The sequence below is a fragment of the Phyllobates terribilis genome, unplaced genomic scaffold, assembly GCF_046119375.1.
Source record: "Phyllobates terribilis strain yellow unplaced genomic scaffold, ASM4611937v1 Scaffold_5__5_contigs__length_657084704, whole genome shotgun sequence".
Lineage (NCBI taxonomy): Eukaryota > Metazoa > Chordata > Amphibia > Anura > Dendrobatidae > Phyllobates > Phyllobates terribilis.
This window is the reverse complement of record NW_027362765.1, coordinates 129,106,090-129,133,203: the sequence shown is the minus strand read 5'-3', so window position 1 is coordinate 129,133,203 and position 27,114 is coordinate 129,106,090. Positions and strand designations below refer to the sequence as shown.

The window sequence follows — 27,114 nt, the reverse complement described above, 5'->3', positions numbered from 1 at the left end:
CTTTCCAGCTATGTAACTCCTTTCTCTCTTCCCCCATTTCAGTCTTTTCTCTGTAATGCTCATGTAATGTTGCTTTTTATCTCAGTCCCTCATGTACCGCTGCCATCATTCATTCTCTTTTCTGCTTCTATCTGATTTTCTTCCCTGTCTTTATCTTATTCTTTCTTAACCTCCTGTCATGATCAAATGATCCTGTAATTCTCCCGTCTCTAGTTTCATTCTTTACATCTCTTTCCTTCAACTTCACATTAACATAATTGAAGGCATCTCGTTATCTTGACAATCTTTAAGGTGCCCATAAACCTTTAATAGCTTCAGTAGCTGCACCTAGTGTGTGTGTGTGTGTATATACATATGTATGCTAATGTGCGGATGTGTGTGGATATATATATATATATATATATATATATATATATATATATATATATATATATATATATATATATATATATATATATATATATATATATATATATATATATATATCTATATCGTGCGTGTGTGTGTATATATGTTTATATACATACACAAATGTATATATACACACATACAGTGATATATATATGCGTGTGTTTGTGTATATGTATATACATACACACGTATATATTAGTGTATATGTGTGTGTGTATATATACATTTGAGTGTGTATGTATATAAACATATATACATACACAACAGCTGACTTCCCTCCCCCCACTGTAAACCTATTAACGCTCAGCTGAATGAACACACATATATAATATATATGTGTGTGTGTGTCGAGCGTACATATGTTTATAGTGGGGGGGAGGGAGTCAGCCTTTGAAATTCAATGTGCCCAATTCCTCTCTGTCCCACCATCATCGGTGGGGTAGAGTAGAAAGCCCCCCATACATACAGCATAGTCTCCCAGTGTGCCGCAGTTGATGGCTTTGGTTGTCTTTGCTGTAATGTGTACGGGGCCTTTACCCTCATGTTTTCCTCTGTGTAATGATCATTGCCATATTCACTGCGGCTGAAGGCTTCACCTCTGTCTTTTCTCTTCCAGGTGGTTTACACAAGGGACTAACCCGCACACTAAGACTTCTGACTGGCTGTATACTGGAGGATACTTTGATAGAAGCTTTACGGACTGCCCTGACGTTTATTGATCGCCCTCTCCCTGGACTTCTTGTTTTACATCAGATCTAGGCATCATATCAACTTTTGCACCGGAGCCGAGGCTCGCTAACTGTGTCTCTGCGGAGCTGGGTGTATATATATTTATATATAAGCACCTTTTTTCCTTTTTTTTTTCTTTCTTTTTAGGAAACTATATTGTTCAGCAATCAGGGAATTAATTATTTATCGACTTTGGTTGCCAAAAATAAAAGCTGATTTTGTGTTAGTTTGTATATGCGAGTTACATAGGCGTATACAGACACACAGAGATTACGCTTGTATCAAACAGCGCGGAGGATCGTTTGCTTCCAAAATCTTAAAATGACTAGTCACTAGTGAGCATGTGTCAGTCACCGCAACACTGGCCGGTCGTAGGTAATGCCTCTGTATTAACTCAATGACTGTTCTCCTAATTGGTGACTGGATCCACAAGCCGTGAAGAAAGCGTTCACCTCCAAGACCTTTCTGGGAATTAATGATTTTAGGACAAGGGACGATATAGTGCAGTACCCTCCCACAGCCTGCAAGCTGCGCTATTCCAGGTATCAATATAAAAGATTTAAACTGGGATTGACTTGACTAGCTCAGCGCCACCTATGGGTTGTGTAAGGGCACTGTTTCAAATTGTACAATTTTGTTTTTTGTGATTGTTTAGAATTTTGTAGCGCCCTTCTGATCACAGGCATCATTTTTGGAAATATTGTCCTAATTTTAATTATAGGATCTCTCTCCTCATTTATACAATTTCAGGCCATAGTGATCTCTTATGTCTGGGTGTGAGGCCTCTGGCGTTTTCGGTCTCCACCTGCATTGACATAATCATGCACACTCACTCCGACAGTCCATGCATATCAGTCATTATTACCCGCGTTATGGTCCGCTCTTGCTGACACCTCATCTCTGCACCGCACCCCCTTACCGCCTGCATGGGCATAAGCACACTCACTTTTTATGTATGTCAGTACTTATTACTGTGAATGGACCTGTTTAATGGGAAGATGTAAAATTGTTTTTAAAGTATCCACATTTAAATGTCCACCTTTTGAGCTTCATATAAATTATTTTTAGATACAATCTACATTATAACCCAGAGCTGCACTCAATTTTTGCTTCCAGAGTCACTATGCACATAGATTATGTATCCTGCAATGATGCAGAGGTATATCCAGAGCTGCATTCACTATTTTGGTAGAGTTTCTATATACAGATATTATAATACTTACCCTCTTCTGATCCTATATTTTATTACAGAGCAGCATTCACTATTCTGCAGGTGGAGTTTTTATGTACCTACATTACATACCCAATTCAGATCCTGAATTTTATCCTGTATAAAACTTCAGAGCTGCACTCACTATTCTGCTGGTGGGGTCACTGTGTACATACATTACTTATCCTGTACTGATCCTGAGTTACATCCTGTATTATACTCCAGAGCTGCACTCACTATTCTGCTGGTGCAGTCACTGTGTACATACATTACATTACTTATCCTGTACTGATCCTGAGTTACATCTTGTACTATACTCCAGAGCTGCACTCACTATTCTGCTGGTGCAGTCACTGTGTACATACATTACATTACTTATCCTGTACTGATCCTGAGTTACATCCTGTATTATACTCCAGAGCTACACTCACTATTCTGCTGGTGCAGTCACTGTGTACATACATTACATTACTTATCCTGTACTGATCCTGAGTTACATCTTGTATTATACCCAGAGCTGCACTCACTATTCTGCTGGTGGAGTCACTGTGTACATACATTACATTACTCATCCTGTACTGATCCTGAGTTACATCCTGTATGATACCCCAGAGCGGCACTCACTATTCTGCTGGGGAATACTCAAGAGCTGAACTCACTATTTTATGGGTGGCGTCACTGTGTACTTACATACATTACTTTACTTAATCTTTTACTGATACTGATCCTGTACATAGTGACTCCACCAGCAGAATAATGAGTGCAGCTCTGAAGTATAATACAAGATGTAACTCATGATCTGTGTAGGATAAGTAATGTATGTACACAATGACTTTTTACGTAGATGAATTCTACATGAAAACTTTGGTGGACATATTTTAAGTCTCTTTTTCACCTGACATGGAAACATGGAAGATTTTATGCATTAATAAACAGTCATCTTGGTAAGGGTTAGTATTTGTGAGATTTCACTAGGAGCCTATTGGTTCACAGTGTGTCTGAAATTACTTCAATATTGATGGACTCGGCCGGCTTTGCTCCATCATTGTTCCATGTGCTATTTATCAGTGAATTTCCTATTGCCCAACGACAACCAGAGCCATACATTGGGTTTTTAGCTGTAGTTTTTGCCATTAATATGCTGCTGATGGCCAGTGAAGCTGGGCACACGGTGCACCCAGTGAGCAGTAAGGGCACTAGTTGTTGCCCAGGCCACTTCTCATACAGCAGATGCATGAGAATATAATCACTACTCATAGGGACAATGCCCCATACGGCCTATATAGGAACCATAACCCCATACCGGTGTTACCAATGCAGAGAAAAAAAGAAAAAAAACAACGTCCTTCACATCCATGCATAAGAAATCTATGTCCATGGAACCCAGACACATAAGGACTGAGGCAGAAAGCAACCTGTGTTCCAAACACTATCCAATGCTTATAGTGGTCATGCCCAGAAAATGCCATTGATTATGAGGCTCCTACCCATGCAGCCCAGAAAACAAAATCTGAAACAAAAACAATGGTCTCATGCCACACTTTAACCCTGTTAAAGGGAATCTAGCAGTAGGTTTTTAGTAGGTAAAGTAAGAGCAGCACAATGTAGGGGAAGAGACCCTGATTCCAGTGATGTGTCACTTCCTACTCTGGGTGTTGTAGTTTTAATAAAATTAGCAGGAGATTATCACTACAGGACTAGGTGTCTCCTACCTCCCAGTCCTCCTGTGTGTAACCCTTCTCCCACCACTGATTAGCAGCTTTTTGTCAATATACATTGTACACAGCAAGCTGCCCATCGGAGGTGTGAGCGGGGTTATACAGGGCTCAGCATTCAGAGCACTGCTACATCTGCAGCAGAGAGATTTGAGATTTTATCACACCTGCTGCACCCACTAAAATAAGTGACACATTGTTGGAATCTGTGGTCTCTGCCCCGACATTGTGCTGCTCTCAGATGAGGTCGCAAAAACCTGATGACCGTTTCTCTTTAATTCAGGTGAGCAGAGGTAAGAACCAATAATGTACCCAGTGCTGAACACTGGCCTTTTTTTGGCCATTTTCTTAATGCCAAATGCCCAGATGGGTCCTGGGAATCTTACAAACTGTGACTAATAATGACGTTTTATTAACTCATGACTTAAAGAGCAACTGTCTATATATCATGGAGTCACCTCTTACTATCCAGCCATCTCTGGGGCAAAGTTTGGCACCTAACTTTCCTAAACTTTTGAATGGTAAATCTGCCTAGTTCTTCAGGTCAAGGATTCTAGAAAAGCTTATTCTTCAGAACAGCCATATTAGATTATTAAATTCTTTTCTCTTTGGTTGTGTTTGAGTTTGACTGTGTGACACTAAATAGGGCAGCAATGCCAGATCTGGATGGTGTCGTGTATATTTGACCCCAGTTTAGCTGAGGATTGCATACACATATGTACATAGGCCGTGCAGCCAGCAATGTTCAATGTACATCACAACCACTATGTTAGCACCGGTGTCCGTGCGCGTGTGTGATAATTATATATCTATATATATATATATATATATATCTATATATATATATATATATCTATATAGATATATATATATATATATATATATATATATATATATATATATATATATATATATATATGAGAGAAGATTGTGCATAAAGGTATATACTTGTATGTGTGTGACTATACATACATACCTATATGCGTATATGTTTATATATAGAGTACAGATATATCACAAAGCAATATTTAATGTAAAGCCAATGGGTTTAATTACAGTGGGGGGGGTTTTATAGCAAAAAAAGAGAGGGATGGGGAGGGATCAACATGGTTGAATAATATTGTGTCTAAAATGGGTTTATTAAAAAATCATTGTGATTATGATGTACCGCCATCTTATCCCTGTCCAAACCTCATTTAATGACCGTGTAACTTGTTTTGTGGCTGTGATTTGTATATTAAATTGTATAAGAACCTACTCCGGAATTAAGATGTATAGCCTGAAGCTCGATTATTTCTTGTTTTTATCATCTTAAGATATCCGCAACTGTAGTAGGAGAGGCAGTCTACTGTACAGCAGACTGAATTTGCCTGTCACCACTTAACTTCCTGTCTGGGTGACCACCATATGTAGTGAAGTAATTTCTATGCAACCTGACCTCGAGTACAATGCAGAAATGTACCTAGTAGATAGTCTACAGAGGTAGGTAATACTTCATGTGTGGTGTTACTGCAGTGGAGTTGTAAGTGATAATTTAAGGAGAGCGGTGCACCCATTTAACTACATTTTTAACAAAGCAGCCAACCCCAGAGGATCCTTTTAATAAAATGGGAATGTCCAAAATGATCAAACCCCTTATAAAGGGAATCTATCAGCAGATTATTGCTATGTAATCTGAGAGCAGCCTGGTGTAGGGGCTGAGACACTAATTTCAGTGATGTGTCACTTATTAGACTGTGTGCTGTAGTTTCAATACAATAAGTGTTTTATCAGCAGGATATAGTGATTTTATCACTGCAGGACCAGCTGCTCTCTCCAACCTTCCCCCAACAATAAGCAGCTTACTGTCAGTATATAATGTACTCAAAAGCTGTGGTGTGGACAGGGTAAGCTTTCTGAGCTCTGCTAAATATACAGCAGGAAAAACTCTTGATTGTATCACAACTACAGCACCCAGTAAACTAAGTGATACATCGCCAGAATCAGGGTCTCTTTCTCTACATTATGCTGCTCTCAGATGAGGGGAAAAAAACCTGCTGACAGATTCCCTTTAAAGCTTTTAAATGTCAGAGAAAGCTTCTCACCAACACAAAGTCCAAAAAAGTGAACTCCTATCTCAAAGAACGTATTTGCTGCAGAGGTCCCACAGTGATAGTTACAGCTGTGGGATATAGTATATTCGGATTTTCCTTGATGATTAGAATTTATTCACAGACGGATTTATGCACAGCACTCAGACCAATGTTATTCAATGGGGCAGTGAAGTTGAGCAATTTATTTTTCCTTTTTTTTTTTTCCACTATCCGAATTCGCGTATGAAAAAATGGCAGCATGCACTAGTTTCTTCCATAAACCGGATGAGACTCGCCCATTCAAGTCTATGGGTGCGCAAAAAAAAAGATTGGATGCCATACGGAGAGACAGTGTAGCCTTTGATTTTTTTACAGATACATTCCAATTGTGTAACGTAGTAAATTGTAAATGATTAATAGTGGTTGCTGTAAAAAAAAACTGATTGTCCACGGATGACAAGTGTGAAAAAAATTGTCCGAGTTTTCTGGATGAAACTCAACGTTTTTTGATACACTTATGTGAACCTATCCTAAGGGCGCAGTCAGACGGCCATATTACTCAAGCGGGGACTGCATCGCAATCCTCTGACTCATCGTCTGCTCTCCTCACCTGAGTGAGATGGCATGTATTTCTATGCAGCTGTCCTACTCCGGTGAGGATAGCCGACAGCCAGTCCGAGGATTGCGATGCGATCCTAATAAGGCCGTCTGACTGCGCTCTCAAGGTAACATTTATTAGCTCCGTCCAGGCGCCGGTCATGGCCGAGCGTGGCTGATCCGTGCTGTTTATAGAGCTTTCATTTATGTTTTATAAGCACTACGAAAACCCATCTCGGCTATAATGGCCTTAACTAGGCTTATATGCCGAACAAGCTGGGTTAATCCCATAGTGGGATATTTTAATTGTAGCCATGTTGATTACCACCCAACATTCCCAAAAATAAAAAAGACTTGTTTTTAAATAATTAAGGTTATTTATTGAGTTATAAGCTATACGATAGTTGGGATGTATAATTATTGTGGAGATGCATTGTGTCCGCTTCCTAATGCACAAACAGCAGAAATATGTCGGCACTCGGAGCGGGGCTGAGCTACTGCCGGTCATGCTGCTGTATAACTCGCTGCCAAGAAATGGCGCCATTGTCAGGAACGACGACGTCGCTGCCAAAAGCGTGAGCAGACGTTGGTTATAAGCTCAAGATACACATCCCTCGGCTGATGGCATCAGGTGCCTCACTTCACAATGGAGCGAGATGCTGCCAGATATTTGGGCAAAATATTGTCATCTGTTGCTTACTCCAGGGGGTGAGTTTGGGGGAGCAGATGCTCTGGGGGGCAAAATGGTGACACTTTGTTTCTCAGCATCGTTAATATATGCAAAAGTCTCAAAAACAGCCTGAAACGTAAAATATTCCAGCGATCATTAACTTGGGGTTCTTTAAAACTACAACTCTCAACATGCTCGGACACGGAGTTCTCACTTTCTGACAGCTGTAGGGATGCAGGACTGGTATTTCTGAGTTGACGGCTATTCTGGAAAACTCGCATGTCTTAGCATGTCGCCATTGGGCCCCAGAGGCCTGGACATACCCCTTCTAAATTATAGCATGATACATCTAAAGTGACTTAACTTTGTAATAAGACCCCTATCTACTGACTTATAATACTGGTAATTAGTGATGAGCGCAAGTGCTCGTTACTGGAGTTTGCCGAGGGTGCTCGGGTATGCATCAAGTATCGCGGGTGCTCGAGTCCCAGCTGCTGCTAGCCACAAAACATGTGCGGATTGCCTGACAAACACGGGCAATCCCCGCATGTTTTGTGGTTGTCTCGAACATGTCACTCGAGCACCCGCAATACTCTGTGCATACCCGAGCACCCTAGGCAAACTCAAGTAACGAGCACTTGCACTCATCACTACTGGTAATATGTTGGGGCCCCCTTAGACGCCCAGGCTTTAGTAGGATTACTACTGCTGCACAATCTTACTTTCTCCCCCCTACTTAATCTCTTCATTAATCTTTCTTGGCGGGTCAGCAGCACTGGGCATGCTCAGCGGTTCCTGCAATATTCCAAGTGCAGCTTTGGATGTGAACAGAGAACACAAATGAATTCTGGGTGGCCCAACAGGTTCTGTAGGTTTGTTTTCTTGTAGGTTTTGTTATATTTGTCTTTTTGTATTTTAGCACAGAGATGAAATAAAGCTGTAGATCATCTGCCGGTGTTTATTGTACCATCTCATCCCTGGTGATCACCCATCAGGTACGGTGCGGCGTTCCCTCTCTGGGCGACGCACTACCTGTTCCTGTATACAACACATCACAATAAACAAGGCTTTGTGGAACGATTGGCATTTGCATCTCATTTATTGTGCCTCGCAATAACAGCTGTGTCCAGTCATTGCCCATATTGTGCCCGGTTACCTTACACAAAGGCATTTTGGTGCGTTTGCCAGGTGAATTCACACAGTCAAATCGCCAGGGAAGAGGCTCTGATAACACTGAATAAGCAGGAAGTGCTCGGAGATTTCAGCTCTGAAGCCTGCACTATTGTTAATGCAACTTGAAAAATTATGTTCAACTCTGTGAAATGTCACTAGTGAACCGCACTTTGCTGCCGTGTAAAAGAGGTTATCCCATAAAAAATATTTATCACCTAACCACGGCGATGATTGGTAGGGATCTGCCTGCTAGGACCACTATCAATCACAAGACTGGGGTCCTGCACCTACATAGAACTGCTCCATTCACATCCTTGAGAGTGGTACTGTGTGATCTCTGCTCCCATAGAAGTTGACTAGACATGGGCCAGAATTAATCAAGTCTGGCTTTTTTTCTGCCAGTTTGATTAGGGGGTGGGGTGGAGTGCGAGGTGCCTCTTAATGAAACAGGCAAAGCACAAAGTGGCGTGTGTCTTGCCACAAATCTTACTTCAGTCAGGGACTGGAGTAAGATTTGTGGAGTAAGGAACGTTGCCGCTCGTCATGAATTTGATGAGCAGGGGGTCACCATGCACCATTCCAGCTATGCCACTTTGTTCGAGCCTTGCATAGCGCAATCATTTTGTGACTTTTCTAATTTTTTTATGCCTGTATTCTGGTGTAAAAGCATTGATGAATCGGGGCCATAAACTACCATAGCCACTCATGCACACTACGGCTCCATTCATACAAAATGGACACCTGATTTTGTAATTGGTGGGTTCCAAACAGTTGGACCCTCGTATCAAAGGGAGTTTTCTACATGCTGTTTATACTTCGAAAACAATAATATTTTAAGGTCTTGTATGGAAATGTAAATTCTTTAAGCCACAATCCTATTGACACCATCTGGACGGGTATGGAAATGAACAAATCCTCTGGTTTTCACCCACAACCCATGTAAGCAGGTACGGACATTACTGCAGATTGAGGTTCCAAGGAAATATTCACTGATTGGCTGCAAAGTAGCACTGATGCAGTGGAGATGGAAAAGCGGGAGCGTAGTCAGAAATGGCCAAGTTCAGGATCAGAATAAGGCTGCGGCCCCACTATCAGTATTTGGTCAGTATTCGGTCAGTATTTTTTCTCAGGAGTGGGATCCAAAACAGGAGTGGGTCATAAATGTAGAATTGGTGACTTGTTTCTATTATGCCTTTTCTCTGATTGTTCCTCACCTGGTTTTGGCTTCCACTCCTGAGAAAAAATACTGACCAACTACTGATAGTGGGGCCGCAGTGTCACGGGTGTGTCAGAGATGAGAAAGTCGCCCTGCAGTGGGTTGCGGGAGATCTCTACATTTGGCATTGCAGACCGCTCCTTAGATAAGAGGCTGTCTTTAGGACCGAGCGGCTACCTCTCTCTTACTAATTAGCTCTCTGGCCTGGTGTGTATATATACCTGGTGTGTCTGAGAGGGAGTCGCTGGCTATATCCATTTCTACTTGTGAAGCTTAGCAGGAGCAGTATCTCGTCCTCTCTGGAGCTTGAGGCCGTGTGCTTATTTGGAGTTCATCTAAAGCTAAGCCATTTCCCCTGTTTGGTCCACCCTTGTTGTCTATAGAGTTTGGTGGAGGTTGACTAGTGCTCATCTCCTTCCATCCCTAGCCGTAGCCATACACCAGGGAGAGTAGGGCGAGGCACGCATGTAGCGATTACTGAGGGACAATATAGGGACTTTAAGGTAGACAGGGTGACGCTATACCAGACTAGGAGGTCTCCACTTCCCCCTTTCCCTAGTGTCTGGCGTCCCTTTCCCTTTTCCCTCTGTGTTGCACTAAGTCCTTCCCACACACTTATAGCCGGCTGAGCACTTTTAAAAAAAAAAAAGGGGGGGGGGGGGGGGATTGACATTTTGGTTGTTTTTTTTTCTTTGTGTCTTTTTGGGTGTGCACCTTTTTTTTTTTTCCTTTCTCCTTTGGGTATGGGTTCAGTTGCAGAGCTTGCAGAGCGGCTGCACAGGCTGTCTCTGGAGGTGAATGACCTCCATAGTGAGGTACAGCAGCATCAGCGGTTACAGGTCGCCAATATGGGGGTCTCTACAGGTAGGCCTGTCCAGCGTGAACCCAAGGTTGCCCTCCCAGACAGGTTTTCAGGAGGTAGGGATAATTTTTTTGTATTTAAGGAGGCATGCAAATTGTATTTTAAACTTTGTCCTTACTCCTCCGGTAATGAGGAGCAATAGGTTGGTATTGTGATCTCTCTATTGCAGGGCGATCCTCAGTCATGGGCGTTTTCGTTACTGCAGGACTCTGTCTCCAATCTGTGGAGGGGTTTTTCGGAGCTCTGGCCCTTATGATGACCATGACTGAGTCGCCTTGGCTGAGTCTAGGCTACATCGCCTTCAGCAGGGGAATCGGTCAGTGGAAACGTACAGTTCGGAATTCCGTAGATGGGCAACGGATTCCAAATGGAATGACTCAGCCCTTAGAAGTCAATTTTGTGAGGGGCTTACTGAAAGGTTGAAAGATGCCTTGGCTGTATATGAAACTCCTCAGTCCTTGGAGGCTGCCATGTCTTTGGCCACACGTCTTAATAGACTCCTTTGGGATAGATGGGTGCGACTTCCTTCTCCGGGGCTTTCTTGCCAGGGTTGTGTACCTCTGGCAGGGGAGCGGTCTGGGGGTGAACCAGTACTGGGGGAGGTGAAGGAACCCATGCAGTTAGGGGGTGTCTCTACATCATACATCTCCCCGGTGATTTGCAAGAAAAAAGGCGTTTGTTTTTTTTGTGGGAAAAGGGGGCACTTTGTTGGGACCTGTCCTTCAATTCCTAAACAAAAGGAGACTCTATTAACTCTCGGTAGTCTGGAGTTGGATAAACAAGGGGTGCATTTGTGGCCAAACTGCAGTTCCCGCTTTGTCCTGACAGCAGAGATGGTGCTAGAGCAAAACCGAAAAAATTTCTGTGTTTGTTGACAGTGGAGCCTGAGTCAGCATGGTTGATGCTGAGTTTGTGAAAACTCATGGTCTTGCTTGCTGTGCTTTAACTGAATCTATCCCCATCTTTGCCATTGACTTGGTGCCACTTGCACAGAAAGCATTCTCAGATTGTACATAATGTAAAACTGAGGGTGGGGTCATTTCATTGTGAAATAATCCCTTGCTATGTCCTGGACAATCTTCCCACACCGATTGCCTTGGGTATACATTGGTTTGTTAAACATAATCCAATGGTGGATTAGCAAACCGGGGAGATTACTGCCATGAGAACTGTTTAGATATTTCCCTTGCTACTGTCTCTACGGAAATATTACCTGCTTTTCTGTCTGGTTTTGAGGACGTTTTTTCTGAGAGGGGGTGTCAGGATTTGCCTCCTCATCGTGCTTATGACTGTCCTATTAACCTGACCCCCGGAGCTAAACTAACGAAGTCCAGACTGTATAATCTTTCTGGCCCTGAGAGACAAGCCATGAAGGAATTCATTGTGGAAAGTCTGGAGAAGGGACATATCAGACCCTCATCTTCGCCCGTGGCGGCAGGGTTCTTCTTTGTAAAGAAAAAAGATGGTTGCCTACGTCCCTGTTTAGATTTCCGGTAATTAAATCAAATTAGCATCTGTGATCCATACCCTCTTCCTCTGATTCCTGATTTGTTCAGCGAGGTTGTAGGAGCTAAGGTATTCTCCATGTTGGATTTAAGGGGAGTCTACAATCTGGTTAGAATTAGAGAAGGGGACGAATGAAAGACGGCGTTCAATACCTCGGAAGGACATTTCGAGAGTCTGGTTATGCCTTTTGGTTTGACCAATGCACCTGCGGTATTCCAGCATTTCATAAATGGCATTGTCCATGATTTGGTGGGGAGGTTTGTGGTGGTCTATCTGGACGATATTTTTGTTTATTCACCCCATTTTGAGACTCATCAGGGGCATGTTAAGCAGGTGCTCCAGATATTAAGGGATAACAAAATTTATGCCAAACTAGACAAATGTGTTTTCGCTGTTCAGGAGGTGCAGTTTTTGGGGTACTTGTCATCTTCAGGTTTTCGGATGAACCCGGAGAAGATGTGTGCAGTTCTTGACTGGGAACATCCCGAGAACCTGAAAGCTCTACAACGTTTTCTGGGCTTTGCTAATTTTTACAGGAAATTCATCCAAAATTACTCTGTTATAGTGAAACCCCTTACTGACATGATGAAGAAGGGGTCGGATGCTTCCCTCCAGGCTTTTTCTTCCTTAAAGAATCATTTTGCCATGGCACCTATAGTCAGTCAACCCGATGTTTCTCAACCCTTTATTGTGGAGGTCGATGCTTCGGATGTCTAGGTTGGGTCTGTGTTTTCTCAGGGTTCATCCCCTGGTAAATGGTGTCCATGCGCCTTCTTTTCTAAAAAATTGTCTTCGGCTGAAAGAAATTATGACGTGGGTAATAGGGAACTTTTGGCGTTCAAGGAATGGCGACATTGGTTGGAGGGGGCTATCCATTCTATTACTGTTATGACAGGTTCTTATGGTCAGTAATATCTCCAGTAAGCTAAACGTCTCAACCCTAGGCAAGCCAGATGGTCCCTGTTTTTTACTAGGTTCAATTTTGTTGTCACTTTTCGTCCAGAGGTCAAAACGTCAAGGCTGATGCTTTGTCCTGGAGCTTCCCTGGTGGTGGTGACCATGAGAACCCTGCCCCGATATAAAACAAACACCAATTTTTATAAAACATTAAGCTTAAGATTAATAGGGGTGCCCAAACTTTTTCATATAACTGTATGTGTATATGTGTGTATGTATATGTATGTACAGTGGTGGCCAAAAGTATTGGCACCCCTGCAATTCTGTCAGATAATACTCAGTTTCTTCCTGAAAATGATTGCAATCACAAATTCTTTGGTATTATTATCTTCATTTATTTTGTCTTCAATGAAAAAACACAAAAAGAATTGTCCTAAAGCCAAATTGGATATAATTCCACACCAAACCTAAAAAAGGGGGTGGACAAAAGTATTGGCACTGTTTGAAAAATCATGTGATGCTTCTCTAATTCGTGTAATTAACAGCACCTGTAACTTACCTGTGCCACCTAACAGGTGTTGGCAATAACTAAATCACACTTGCAGCCAGTTAACATGGATTAAAGTTGACTCAACCTCTGTCCTGTGTCCTTGTGTGTACCACATTGAGCATGGAGAAAAGAAAGAAGACCAAAGAACTGTCTGAGGACTTGAGAAACCAAATTGTGAGGAAGCATGAGCAATCTCAAGGCTACAAGTCCATCTCCAAAGACCTGAATGTTCCTGTGTCTTCCGTGCACAGTGTCATCAAGAAGTTTAAAGCCCATGGCACTGTGGCTAACCTCCCTAGATGTGGACGGAAAAGAAAAATTGACGAGAGATTTCAACGCAAGATTGTGTGGATGGTGGATAAAGAACCTCGACTAACATCCAAACAAGTTCAAGCTGCCCTGCAGTCCGAGGGTACAACAGTGTCAACCCGTACTATCCGTCAGCGTCTGAATGAAAAGGGACTGTATGGTAGGATACCCAGGAAGACCCCACTTCTTACCCCGAGACATAAAAAAGCCAGGCTGGAGTTTGCCAAAACTTACCTGAGAGAGCCTAAAACGTTTTGGAAGAATGTTCTCTGGTCAGATGAGACAAAAGTAGAGCTTTTTGAGAAAAAGCATCAACATAGAGTGTACAGGACAAAAAAAGAGGCATTCAAAGAAAAGAACACAGTCCCTACAGTCAAACATGGCGGAGGTTCCCTGATGTTTTGGGGTTGCTTTGCTGCCTCTGGCACTGGACTGCTTGACCGTGTGCATGGCATTATGAAGTCTGAAGACTACCAACAAATTTTGCAGCATAATGTAGGGCCCAGTGTGAGAAAGCTGGGTCTCCCTCAGAGGTCATGGGTCTTCCAGCAGGACAATGACCCAAAACACACTTCCAAAAGCACTATAAAATGGTTTGAGAGAAAGCACTGGAGACTTCTAAGGTGGCCAGCAATGAGTCCAGACCTGAATCCCATAGAACACCTGTGGAGAGATCTCAAAATGGCAGTTTGGAGAAGGCACCCTTCAAATATCAGGGACCTGGAGCAGTTTGCCAAAGAAGAATGGTCTACAATTCCAGCAGAGCATTGTAAGAAACTCATTGATGGTTACCGGAAGCGGTTGTTCGCAGTTATTTTGGCTAAAGGTTGTGCAACCAAGTATTAGGCTGAGGGTGCCAATACTTTTGTCTGGCCCATTTTTGGAGTTTTGTGTGAAATGATCAATGATTTGATTTTTGCTTCATTCTCTTTTGTGTTTTTTCCTTGCAAGCAAATTAAATGAAGAAGATAATACCAAAGAAATTGTGATTGCAATCATTTTCAGGAAGAAACTGGGTATTATCTGACAGAATTGCAGGGGTGCCAATACTTTTGGCCACCACTGTATATATTTATATATATATATAATGCCCCGTCTCATGCTGCACATAACACATCTACATCTCTGGCTGCTATGGGCATAAAAGGGGACAAACTTATGGTGTGGCACCCATGCTCCCCTGACCTCAACCCCATTGAGAACCTCTGGAGCATCATCAAAAGGAGTGTCTATGATGGCGGGAGGCAGTTCACATCTAAGCAACAGCTCTGGGAGGGTATTCTGTCCTCATGCAAAACAATTGAAGCAGAAACCATCCAAAACCTGACAAATTCAATGGACGAGAGAGTTCAGAAGCTCCTTTCGAACAAGGGGTCCTATGTGCAAATGTAACATCATCCAGAATAAAGTTTTGAGCTGAAAACTGTTTGATTTCAGTTTGTAATAACCTGCTAATGCTTATAATTTCAAAAATGACCATTTTTTTGTTCTTTATTAAAATGAAAAGGTTGAAAACTCTGCTGTGCATAATAATTTGGAACATGCATTTTGAGTGCAGTTTGAGTTTTTTATTTTTTTAAAAATATACTGTTATCATAGGCAGTTTGTACAAAAACCTTTCAATTGTACTCTAATAGTTATTTGACTGGAAAATTACAATGACTGCAATTCATATAGGTAATTTGGGAAAATCTGAGAAAATATTATTTGCATAATAATTTGGAACAGTGTATATATATGCATGTACAGTACAAACCAAAAGTTTGGACACACCTTCTCATTTAAAGATTTTTCTGTATTTTCATGACTTTGAAAATTGTACATTCACACTGAATGCATCAAAACTATGAATTAACACATGTGGAATTATATACTTAACAAAAAAGTGTGAAACAACTGAAAATATGTCTTATATTCTAGGTTCTTCAAAGTAGCCACCTTTTGCTTTGATGACTGCTTTGCACACTCTTGGCATTCTCTTGATGAGCTTCAAGAGTTTGTCACCGGAAATGGTTTTCACTTCACAGGTGTGCCCTGTCAGGTTTAATAAGTGGGATTTCTTGCCTTATAAATGGGGTTGGGACCATCAGTTGTGTTGTGCAGAAGTCTGGTGGATACACAGCTGATAGTCCTACTGAATAGACTATTAGCTGCTTTTTTCTTGCCATAATACAAATTCTAAGTAAAGAAAAACGAGTGGCCATCATTACTTTAAGAAATGAAGGTCAGTCCGAAAAATTGGGAAAACTTTGAAAGTGTCCCCAAGTGCAGTTGCAAAAACCATCAAGCGCTACAAAGAAACTGGCTCACATGAGGACCGCCCCAGGAAAGGAAGACCAAGAGTCACCTCTGCTTCTGAGGATAAGTTTATCCGAGTCACCAGCCTCAGAAATCGCAGGTTAACAGCAGCTCAGATTAGAGACCAGGTCAATGCCACACAGAGTTCTAGCAGCAGACACATCTCTTCAACAACTGTTAAGAGGAGACTTTGTGCAGCAGGCCTTCATGGTAAAATAGCTGCTAGGAAACCACTGCTAAGGACAGGCAACAAGCAGAAGAGACTTGTTTGGGTTAAAGAACACAAGGAATGGACATTAGACCAGTGGAAATCTGTACTTTGGTCTGATGAGTCCAAATTTGAGATCTTTGGTTCCAACCACCAAGTCTTTGTGCGATGCAGAAAAGGTGAACGGATGGACTCTACATGCCTGGTTCCCACCGTGAAGCATGGAGGAGGAGGTGTGATGCTGTGTGGGTGCTTTGCTAGTGACACTGTTGGGGATTTATTCAAAATTGAAGGCATACTGAACCAGCATGGCTACCACAGCATCTTGCAGAGGCATGCTATTCCATCCGGTTTGCGTTTAGTTGGACCATCATTTATTTTTCAACAGGACAATGACCCCAAACACACCTCCAGGCTGTGTAAGGGCTATTTGACCAAGAAGGAGAGTGATGGGGTGCTACGCCAGATGACCTGGCCTCCACAGTCACCAGACCTGAACCCAATCGAGATGGTTTGGGGTGAGCTGGACCGCAGAGTGAAGGCAAAAGGGCCAACAAGTGCTAAGCATCTCTGGGAACTCCTTCAAGATTGTTGGAAGACCATTTCCAGTGACTACCTCTTGAAGCTCATCAAGAGAATGCCAAGAGTGTGCAAAGCAGTCATCAAAGCAAAAGGTGGCTACTTTGAAGAACCTAGAATATAAGACATATTTTCAGTTGTTTCACACATTTTTGTTCAGTATATAATTCCACATGTGTTAATTCATAGTTTTGACGGCCTCAGTGTGACTACAATTTTCATAGTCATGAAAATACAGAAAAATCTTTAAATGAGAAGGTGTGTCCAAACTTTTGGTCTGTACTGTATGTGTATGTGTGTATGTATATATATATATATATATATATATATATATATATATATAGTGTGTGCGTGTATGTATATGTATATATATGTATGTATGTATGTATATATATACTGCTCAAAAAAGTAAAGGGAACACTTAAACAACAAAATATAACTCCAAGAAAATCAAACTTCTGTGAAATCAAACTGTCCACTTAAGCCCCCGTCTCACATAGCGAGATCGCTGCTGAGTCAAGGTTTTGGTGACGCAACAGCGACCTCACCAGCGATGTCGCTATGTGTGACACTTTGCAGCGATCAGGCCCCTGCTGTGAGGTTGCTGATCGCTGCAGAATGTCCTGGACCATTTTTTGGTCTTTGCCCTCCCGCTGGTCAGCACACATTGCTGTGTGTGACCAGTGGGACCAGCGATCAGGCTGGTAACCATGATAAACAGCGGGTTACTAGGGGCACACGCGCACTTAGTAACCCGCTGTTTATCATGGTTACCACTCTGCTACAGTGAGCGGTAACCTCCCGCTCACCGTAGCAGGCTCGTAACCATGATAAACAGCGGGTTACTAGGGGCACACGCGCACTTAGTAACCCGCTGTTTATCATGGTTACCACTCTGCTACGGTGAGCGGTAACCTCCCGCTCACCGTAGCAGGCTCGTAACCATGATAAACAGCGGGTTACTATGTGCGCGTGTGCCCCTAGTAACCCGCTGTTTATCATGGTTACCAGCCTGCTCCTGCTTCAGCAGGCTGGTAACCAGGAGCGGGACATTGTGGAAAGATTCTTTCCACGATGTCGCTGCTCCCCTGATCGCTGGTGAGCCTGCCTGTTTGACAGCTCACCAGCGATCACATAGCGACGCAGCAACGATCCCTGACAGGTCGTATCGTTGTCGGGATCGCTGTAGCATCGCTAAGTGTGACGGGGCCTTTAGGAAGCAACACTGATTGACAATCAATTTCACATGCTGTTGTGCAAATGGAATAGACAATAGATGGAAATTATTGGCAATTATCAAGACACACTCAATAAAGGAGTGGTTCTGCAGGTGGAGACCACAGACCACATCTCAGTACCAATGCTTTCTGGCTGATGTTTTGGTCACTTTTGAATGTTGGTTGTGCTTTCTCACTCGTGGTAGCATGAGACGGACTCTATAACCCACAGAAGTTGCTCAGATAGTGCTGCTCATCCAGGATGGCACATCAATGCGAGCTGTGGCAAGAAGGTTTGCTGTGTCTGTCAGCGTAGTGTCCAGAGGCTGGAGGTCCTACCAGGAGACAGGCCAGTACACCAGGAGAAGTGGAGGGGGCCGTAGGAGGGCAACAACCCAGCAGCAGGACCGCTACTTCTGCCTTTGTGCAAGGAGGAACAGGAGGAGCACTGCCAGAGCCCTGCAAAATGACCTCCAGCAGGCCACAAATGTGCATGTGTCTGCATAAATGGTTAGAAACCGACTCCATGAGGGTGGTATGAGGGCCCAACATCCACAGATGGGGGTTGTGCTCACAGCCCAACACCGTGCAGGACGCTTGGCATTTGCCACAGAACACCAGGATTGGCAAAGTCGCCACTGGGGCCCTGTGCTCTTCACAGATGAAAGCAGGTTCACACTGAGCACATGTGACAGACGTGACAGAGTCTGGAGACGCCGTGAAGAGCGATCTGCTGCCTGCAACATCCTCGCCAGAGGTATCCTGACTGCCATTAGGTACCGAGATGAGATCCTCAGACCCCTGAATCCGATTGAGCATATCTGGGACATCATGTCTCGCTCCATCCACCAATGTCCCATTGCACCACAAACTGTCCAGGAGTTGGCGGATGCTTTAGTCCAGGTCTGGGAGGAGATCCCACAGGAGACCATCCGCAACCTCATCAGGAGCATGCCCAGGCGTTGTAGGGAGGTCATACAGGCACGTGGAGGCCACACACAATACTGAGCCTTATTTTGACTTGTTTTAAGGACATTACATCATGGTTGGATCAGCCTGTAGTGTGTTTTTCCACTTTAATTTTGGGGGTGACTCCAAATCCAGGCCTCCAAGTTTCATTTACTTGGAGTTATATTCTGTTGTTTAAGTGTTCCCTTTATTTTTTTGACCAGTGTATATGTCCACTGCTATACCTGACACAAGCTATGCACTGATGAAGTGGACAGGATATCCACGAAACGCGTCTGATTTTAGCTTATAAATAAATGGACTCTTAACCAAGCACTGGGTATTGCATCCCTTCTTTTGACCCGGAGGAGCGCGGAATCATTGGCACTTTCTTGCATCCACAACTTATGGTAATCAGAACTTGGAGACATAACTCGGGTGTTTCGTCTCCGAAAATCAGGAGGATTGGGCATCCTACTTACTGCTGGCAGAATTTGCCATCAATAATCATCGTCAAGAATCCACTGGCAGGTCACCGTTCTTTGGTGCATACGGTTATCATCCACAGTTTGGTACCTTCAGTGGGGGAGGAGCTTCAGGAGTTCCTGAGGAGGAACGGTTTGCTTCGTCGCTCTCCTCAGTATGGCAGGGTGGTCTGTGTAATTTAAAGACCATGGGAGACAGGTATAAACGTATGTCTGACAGAAAACGCTTGCCAGGTCCGGACCTGAATGTGAATGACTTTTTGTGGTTGTCTACCAGGAATATAAGATTGAAAGTTCCTTCTTGGAAGCTGCGACCTAGGTTTATTGGTCCCTATAAAATAACCGCCGTCATTAACCCATTAGCGTTTCGTCTTGAACTTCCTCAGGCTCTTAAGGTCTACAATGTGTTCCACAGGTCCTTACTCAAAAGGTATGCGGAATCTCTTCAGCCATCACCTCTACCACCGCCCCCAGTAATGGTTGATGGTAATCTGGAGTTCCAGATTTCGAGGATTGTAGATTCTCGTCTCCAACATCATTCTCTACAATTCTTGGTGCACTGGAAAGGCTATAGTCCAGAGGAGAGGATGTGAGTTTCAGAGTCAGAGGTGAACTCTGCCAGGTTGGGTCGCTCATTCCACACCTCTTTTCCTGAGAAACCTGGTCCTGAGTGTCTGGAGACCACTTGTAGAGGGGGAAGTACTGTCACGGGTGTGTCAGAAGTGACAGACAGTCGCCCTGCAGTGGATTGCAGGAGATCTCTACGTTTGGCATTGCAGACAGCCTCTTAGATAAGAGGCTGTCTTTAGGACCGAGCGGCTACCTCTCTCTTGCGAATTGTCTCTCTGCCTGGGTGTATATATACCTGATGTGTCTGAGAGGGAGTTGCTGGCTATATCCATTTCTACTTTTGAAGCTTAGCAGGAGCACTACTTCATCCTCTCTGGAGCTTGAGGCCGTGTGCTTATTTGGAGTTGATCTAAAGTTAAGCCATTTCCCCTGTTTTGTCCACCCTTGTTGTCTATAGAGTTTAGTGGAGGTTGACTAGTGCTCATCTCGTTCCATCCCTAGCCGTAGCCATACGCCAGGGAGAGTAGGGCGAGGCACGAGTACGGCGATTACTGAGGATGCAATATAGGGGAGACAGGGTGACGCTAGACCAGACTAGGAGGTCTCCACTTCCCTCTTTCCCTAGTGTCTGGCCTCCCTTTCCCTTTTCCCTCTGTGTTGCACTAAGTCTTTCCCACACCTGGTGTGACACGTAGCCTTAAAGAGATTTTCAGCACAAAAAGACTGTTCAAACCAAGCACAGGCGCTCAGTGCACCCTTGGTGTAGCCAAACATTTAAGTGCATCTTCCCACCTGCTTGTTTTCCCTCTATCTCCCGCCCCCTCCCACCCTTCTTTAACAGCTCTGGTTTCATAAACCCAGAGAGCAGAGATAGAAGGAAAACAAGTAGGTGGGAAGGTGCACTTAAATGTTTGAATACATTGAGTGCACGGAGCACCTGTACTTGGCTTGAAGAGTCATTCTGTGCTGACTGACTCCTTTCAAATATGAAAACACTTCTAAGTAATTCACTGTAAAGAATATTGTCAACAATAACAGGTGGGGAGGGGGGGTGGGTTGCGCAGATCCCACCACTGTCACCAATTTGTCCTGGAAAACAAAAGGGCGATCACCTGGATCCCACCACTGCCACCAGTTTGTCATGTAATATATACAGTGGGGGGAAATAATTATTTGTTCCCTTACTGTTTGTGTAAGTTTGCCCACTGACAAAGACATGAACAGTCTATAATTTTAAGGGTAGGTTAATTTTAACATTGAGAGATAAAATATCCAAAAAATACGCTGGGTGAGAAGGAGACAACTGTTGGTGCAATAGTAAGAAAATAGAAGAAATACAAAATGACTGTCGACATCAATCATGGGCACCATGCAAAATCTCACCTCTTCCTTGATCATGATCATGAGGAAGGTGAAAGATCAGCCTAAAACTACACAGGGGGAACTTGTTAATGATGTCAAGGCAGCTGGGACCACAGTCACCAAGAAAACCATTGGTAACACACTACGCCTTAAAGGTTTAAAATCCTGCAGTGCCCGAAAGGTCCCCCTGCTCAAGAAGGCACATGTGCAGGCCCATCTGAAGTTTGCCAATGAACACCTAGATGATTCTGTGTGTTATTGGGAGAAGGTGTGGTGGTCAGATGAGGCAAAAATTGAGCTCTTTGGCATTAACTCAACTCGCCGTGTTTGGAGGAAGAAGGATGAGTACAACCTAAGAACATTGTGCCAACCGTGAAGCATGGTGGGGGAAACATTATACTTTGGGGGTGCTTTTCTGCAAAGGGGACATGACGACTGCACCGACATGAAGGGAAGATGGATGGGGTCATGTATTGTGAGATTTTGGCCAACAACCTCCTTCCCTCAGTAAGAGCATTGAAGATGGGTCGTGGCTGGGTCTTCCAGCAAGACAATGACCCAAAACATACAGCCAATGCAACAAAGGAGCAGCTCAAAAATAAGCACAGTAAGGTCATGGAGTGGCCTAGCCAGTCTCCAGACCTTAATGCCATAGAAAAATTTAGTGAGATGCACCTGTAGGTTGGAGGGGTTAGACTGGCGTTACGGTGATATGAGTGAATGCATTATGTTCATTCCTTCACTATGACGCCGAAAATATATCTCCCATAAATATCAGATTGATGCAAAGCTCAATATTCATCACAGACCACTGGCTCCAAAAAGTCTGCGATCTGTGCTTCAATCAGAGGAAGCTCATACCTTGGAAGTGTACTTCTCCGCCTCTGAATAAACGAATTCCAAGCTCAGTGTCTGGCTCTCAGAGCAAATCTTTTGTAATTACCTGGTCACTGCATGAGATCCCTACTTCAATTTCGGTTGAAGTGTCCATTCTTTCTCGCTTCCCCAGTCATTATTAGTTTCACACTTCCTTAGTTATAATTATTCCCATATGTTCAATGTGAGGGTGATATGTCCCCTCTCCGAAGGTGTCTTTATGGATTTTAATTTTTCTCTACGACAAATATCAAATCCCCAAAAACACACACTAAAAAGTGATATCAAAACACTTCTAGTAATATATACAGACGAGCTGGAGAAAGGTAAACCTCAGTCACCAAGTGGGGGGCTGCAGCTGATAATGTGTTTTAAGACGTCTCCAAAATTTTAATACATAAGGTACAAGTCGCCCACTTGTATAAATCTGCCCCAACATCTGGAGGCTTGCATGCATCTCCTGCCCTCTAGACGGAGTCATCAAAGCTTTTCGTACTTTTCTCTTCAAGCTGCAATATATTTTTAAATAAGTTGTGATCAGCAGCGACATTCCGGCACCTCATCACCTGAAATTTATGAGTATTTCCTCAAACTCGAGGCTACATTCATTATGTCAGCGCTTCACTACAAATTTAATTTTCCTCTAATGCTTCTTTCCCGCCATTGTTTTGTGAGGAACGTGTATCTAGGTAATATGAAGGGTCATTATGTGCACAGTTTGTCTATGTATATAGTAGTGTTTAAAATAATAGCAGTGTGTTCAAAAACATGAGTTAAGCACAAAATCTTTATACTAGTTTTTATTTCCATGCATTGGGAACATTGCACACTATTTTCTAATTCAAAACAAGAAGAGAAATGTGTATAATTTTTAACTACTTTACAGAAAATAACAAAAAAATGAACATTGGACTGTTCAAAAAAATAGCAGTGTCTGCATTTGTCTTTACAAACTCACAATATGTACTTTTTAGCATTCCTGTGAGTCACTAACCTAATATTTAGTAGTATACCAACAGTTTTTTAGAACTGCTTCACATCTATGTTGCATAGAGTCAACCAACTTCTGGCACCTGTCAACTGTTATTCCAGCCCAGGATGCTTTGACTACATCCCACAATCTTTTTGGCATTTGTTGGCTCTGCCTCAGAAACGGCATTTTTGATGTCACCCCACAAGTATTCGATTGGATTAAGGTCCGGGGATTGGGCTGGCCACTCTAGAACCTCAATTTTGTTGGACTGGAACCAAGATTTTGCTGGTGTGTTTAGGGTCGTTGTCTTGTTGAAACACCCATTTCAAGGGCATATCCTCTTCAGCGTAAGGCAACATGACCTCTTCAAGTATTTTAATATATGCAAACTAATCCATGATCCCTGGTATGCGGTAAATAGGTCTGGTACCATAGTAAGAGAAACATGCCCATATCATGATGCTTGCACCACCATGCTTCACTGTCTTCAGAGTGTACTGTGGCTTGAATGCAGAGTTTGGGGGTCATCTGACAAACTGTCTGCGGCTCTTGGACCCAAAAAGAACAATTTTACTTTCATCAGTCCACAAAATGTTTCTCCATTTCTCTTTAGGCCAGTTGATGTGTCCTTTTGCAAATTGTATCCGCTTCAGTACATGTCTTTTTTTAACAGTGGGGCTTTGTGGGGACTTCTTGCTAAGAGTTTAGCTTCACACAGGCGTCTTCTAACTGTCACAGTGATAGATATATGTAAATGGGGGTGCACCAGTGCCAATCATAGGGCAAAAAATGACCGGGTGCAAAATACCTACATTGACAAGATAATCTGAAGCAAAAAAGAAAAAGAAAGAGACAATGTAATATGGAAATGCACACCTATGAGTCAATAGTGTTAAATCAAAAAATTCCAAAATGTATTAATGTGCACTGACACAAACATGCTAAAACCAATTAAAAACAGAAACCATACAGAAAGACCATGTCCACAAGTAATCAATAACCTGAAGGTACAGATAATGACATAGATCAATTGCTAGGTACACTCTCCCATAAGAACATGTTACAAATAACCACCATATATCAAATACTGCAGTTTGGTTGACCAAAATGGATCATATAGGCAGAAACATGTAGGTATATAGTATAATAAAGATATAGAACTCAAAACCAGACGTCCCTGGAGAAAATATTTAACCTCAGTATAGCACCTATATAATGGCTCATATAACACATATATAACTATACAAATCCAGTGTGCGAGCAAAGAACTTGAAATGCAGACTAGATATATGGTGGTTATTTGTGGACATGGTCTTTCTGTATGGTTTCTGTGTTTAATTGGTTTTTAGCATGTTTGTGTCAGTGCACATTAATAAATTTTGGAATTTTTTGATTTAACATATTGACTCATAGGTGTGCATTTCCATATTACATTGTATCTTTCTTCTTTTTTTTGCTTCTGTCACAGTACTCACAGGTAACTTGAGACTGTCTTTGATCATCCTGGAGTTGATCATTGTCTGAGCCTTTGCCATTCTGGCTATTCTTCGATCCATTCGAATGGTAGTCTTCCATGTCTCTCTGGTTTTGCTTTCCATGTTAAAGCATTGGAGATCATTTTAGCTGAACAGCCTAGCATTGTCTGCATTTCTTTACAAGTTTTACCCTCTCCAATCAACTTTTTAATCAAAGTACGCTGTTCTTCTGAACAATGTCTCGAACGACCCGTATTTCCCAGGCTTTCAAGGAAAAATGCATGTACAACATGTGCTGGCTTCACCCTTATATAAGGGCCAACTGATTCACACCTGTTTCTTCCCAGAATGATTGACCTCACTAATTGAACTCCACACTGCTATTATTTTGAACACCCCCCCCCCCCCTTTCAATTAATTATTCAAACATGAATGCTGAGTCTGTTGGTTTTCTTAGAATCTACTGCACCAACTGGTAAATTGTTTGACATGTGGTAATATAATTTATACCAAAAACAGTGATTAATCTGGTTAGTCATATTGGACTGCTATTATTTTGAACACTACTGTACATATGTTGCTTTATCTGACTGATCTACATAGGAAATGTAACTCATCACATCTAAATAAGCTTGTTGAACAATTTCTTTAAAAGGAATGTAGTAACTAGGTTTTCCACCTAATCTGAGAGACGAATGTAGATAAATAGACCCTGATTCTAGCAATGTGTCACTTACTGGGCAGCTTGCTGTAGTTTTGATAAATTCACTGTTTACCAGCAAGAGATTATCACTACAGGACGAGTTAGCTATCTGCCATGTAGTCCTCCATATTCATGAGCCCTGTATAACCCCACCCCCAGTGTACACAGAAAGCGGCCAATCAGTGGTGTGGGCGGGGTTATACAGGGTTCAGCCTTCAGAGAACTGGGAGATCTGCAGCAGATAAAACAGAGATGTTATCAAAACTACAGCAAGCAGCACAGTAAGTGATACAACACTGGAATCAGGGTCTCTGCCCAAACATCATGCTGCTCTCGGATGGGGCAGGGTAGCAAAAACCTGGTGACAGATTTCTTTTAAAAATTTGGCCATTAATGGAGTTGTTTTTTTTCTTATGAAGCTTCATAGCTTCTATGTAAAGTGATGTTCAGATCCAACAGGTCTTGCTGTAATCATGGCTGGATGTGACTATTGAAAGTGAACGCTATTGTCAATTGAATTTAGTTAACTGGTTCATTTAGTACCTAAGAGAGGGGTCTAAGGGTAACTTCTCTTCTTGTGAAGAGTGCCATGCCTGGCATGTCAGAGTGAGAAGACTTATAAGCCATGCATGTTCTTCTGGTAGCTAAGAGAGAAATTACTTTTTCACATAGGGCTGAACAGCATTTTGTTTTCTTTTAATTAATAAAATTCACATGTACAGCCCCCTGAAATGAATGGTGCTTTAAAATTAAATAATAGTCATTTAAAAACAGCATTTTGACTTTACTTGGGTTATCTTTGGGAAGGGTGCAGACACATAATATATTCACAGCACTGTCCCAACCCACACCCTTAGTGAACTGCTGAGCTATTACTCCCAGACGTTTAGGCCATGTTCACATGCGTTTTTCTGCAGCTAAGACCTGCTCTCTTGACAGTAAATACGCTGCATTTAAAACGCCCGGTTTTCTGTGTGTTTTAGTTTTTATGCGGATTACGTGTGTGCTTAGTCTACAGTAAGTTTAATATCGTTTTGTTCCAAAAAACGCTGCGAAAAACGATGTTGAGCTGTTATGTCAGCTCAATGGAGATGGCACGGCTTGATATAAAAACCTGCCCATGGATGACATGCCCATTAGCAATCGGCCCATACTTTTATTTTTCAGAATTATGATATATTTTCTTATTTAGGGCTACCTTTTAAAAAACATATTGCTACATGTAACCATTTTTACTCCACTTTTATTATGGAGCATTGTTATGAAAGTATAGGATCCCTCTAATTTAATTTGTTACTATTGATTAATGATGGACATGATCTATTTTTTTCTATATATCCTTGCTGGACCGTAGTTTTGCAGTTTACTGGATAAAAATATTTCTATTTAAATAATATATATGTTGGGTGTTTCAGTTTCTATGGGCCGTGATCTCCCGTGATATCTATAGATTGACTTATCCTGTAAGAATCGCTATTAAGAGTCAGCTAGACTCGAAACGCG

The 27,114-nt window shown here is 42.5% G+C and overlaps 1 protein-coding gene across 2 annotated transcripts in view; it reads left to right on the top strand.

Moving 5' to 3' along the window:
• The window catches only part of OSBPL2 (oxysterol binding protein like 2), a 104,441-nt gene extending 95,960 nt beyond the window's left edge, over positions 1-8,481 (top strand). For both annotated transcript variants that reach the window (XM_073682993.1, XM_073682994.1), the window contains exon 14: positions 1,028-8,481. In XM_073682993.1, the coding sequence (XP_073539094.1) occupies positions 1,028-1,130 (103 nt within the window). In that variant the 3' untranslated portion in view covers positions 1,131-8,481. The remainder of the gene's footprint in view (positions 1-1,027) is intronic.
• The last annotated feature ends 18,633 nt before the right edge of the window (positions 8,482-27,114 follow it).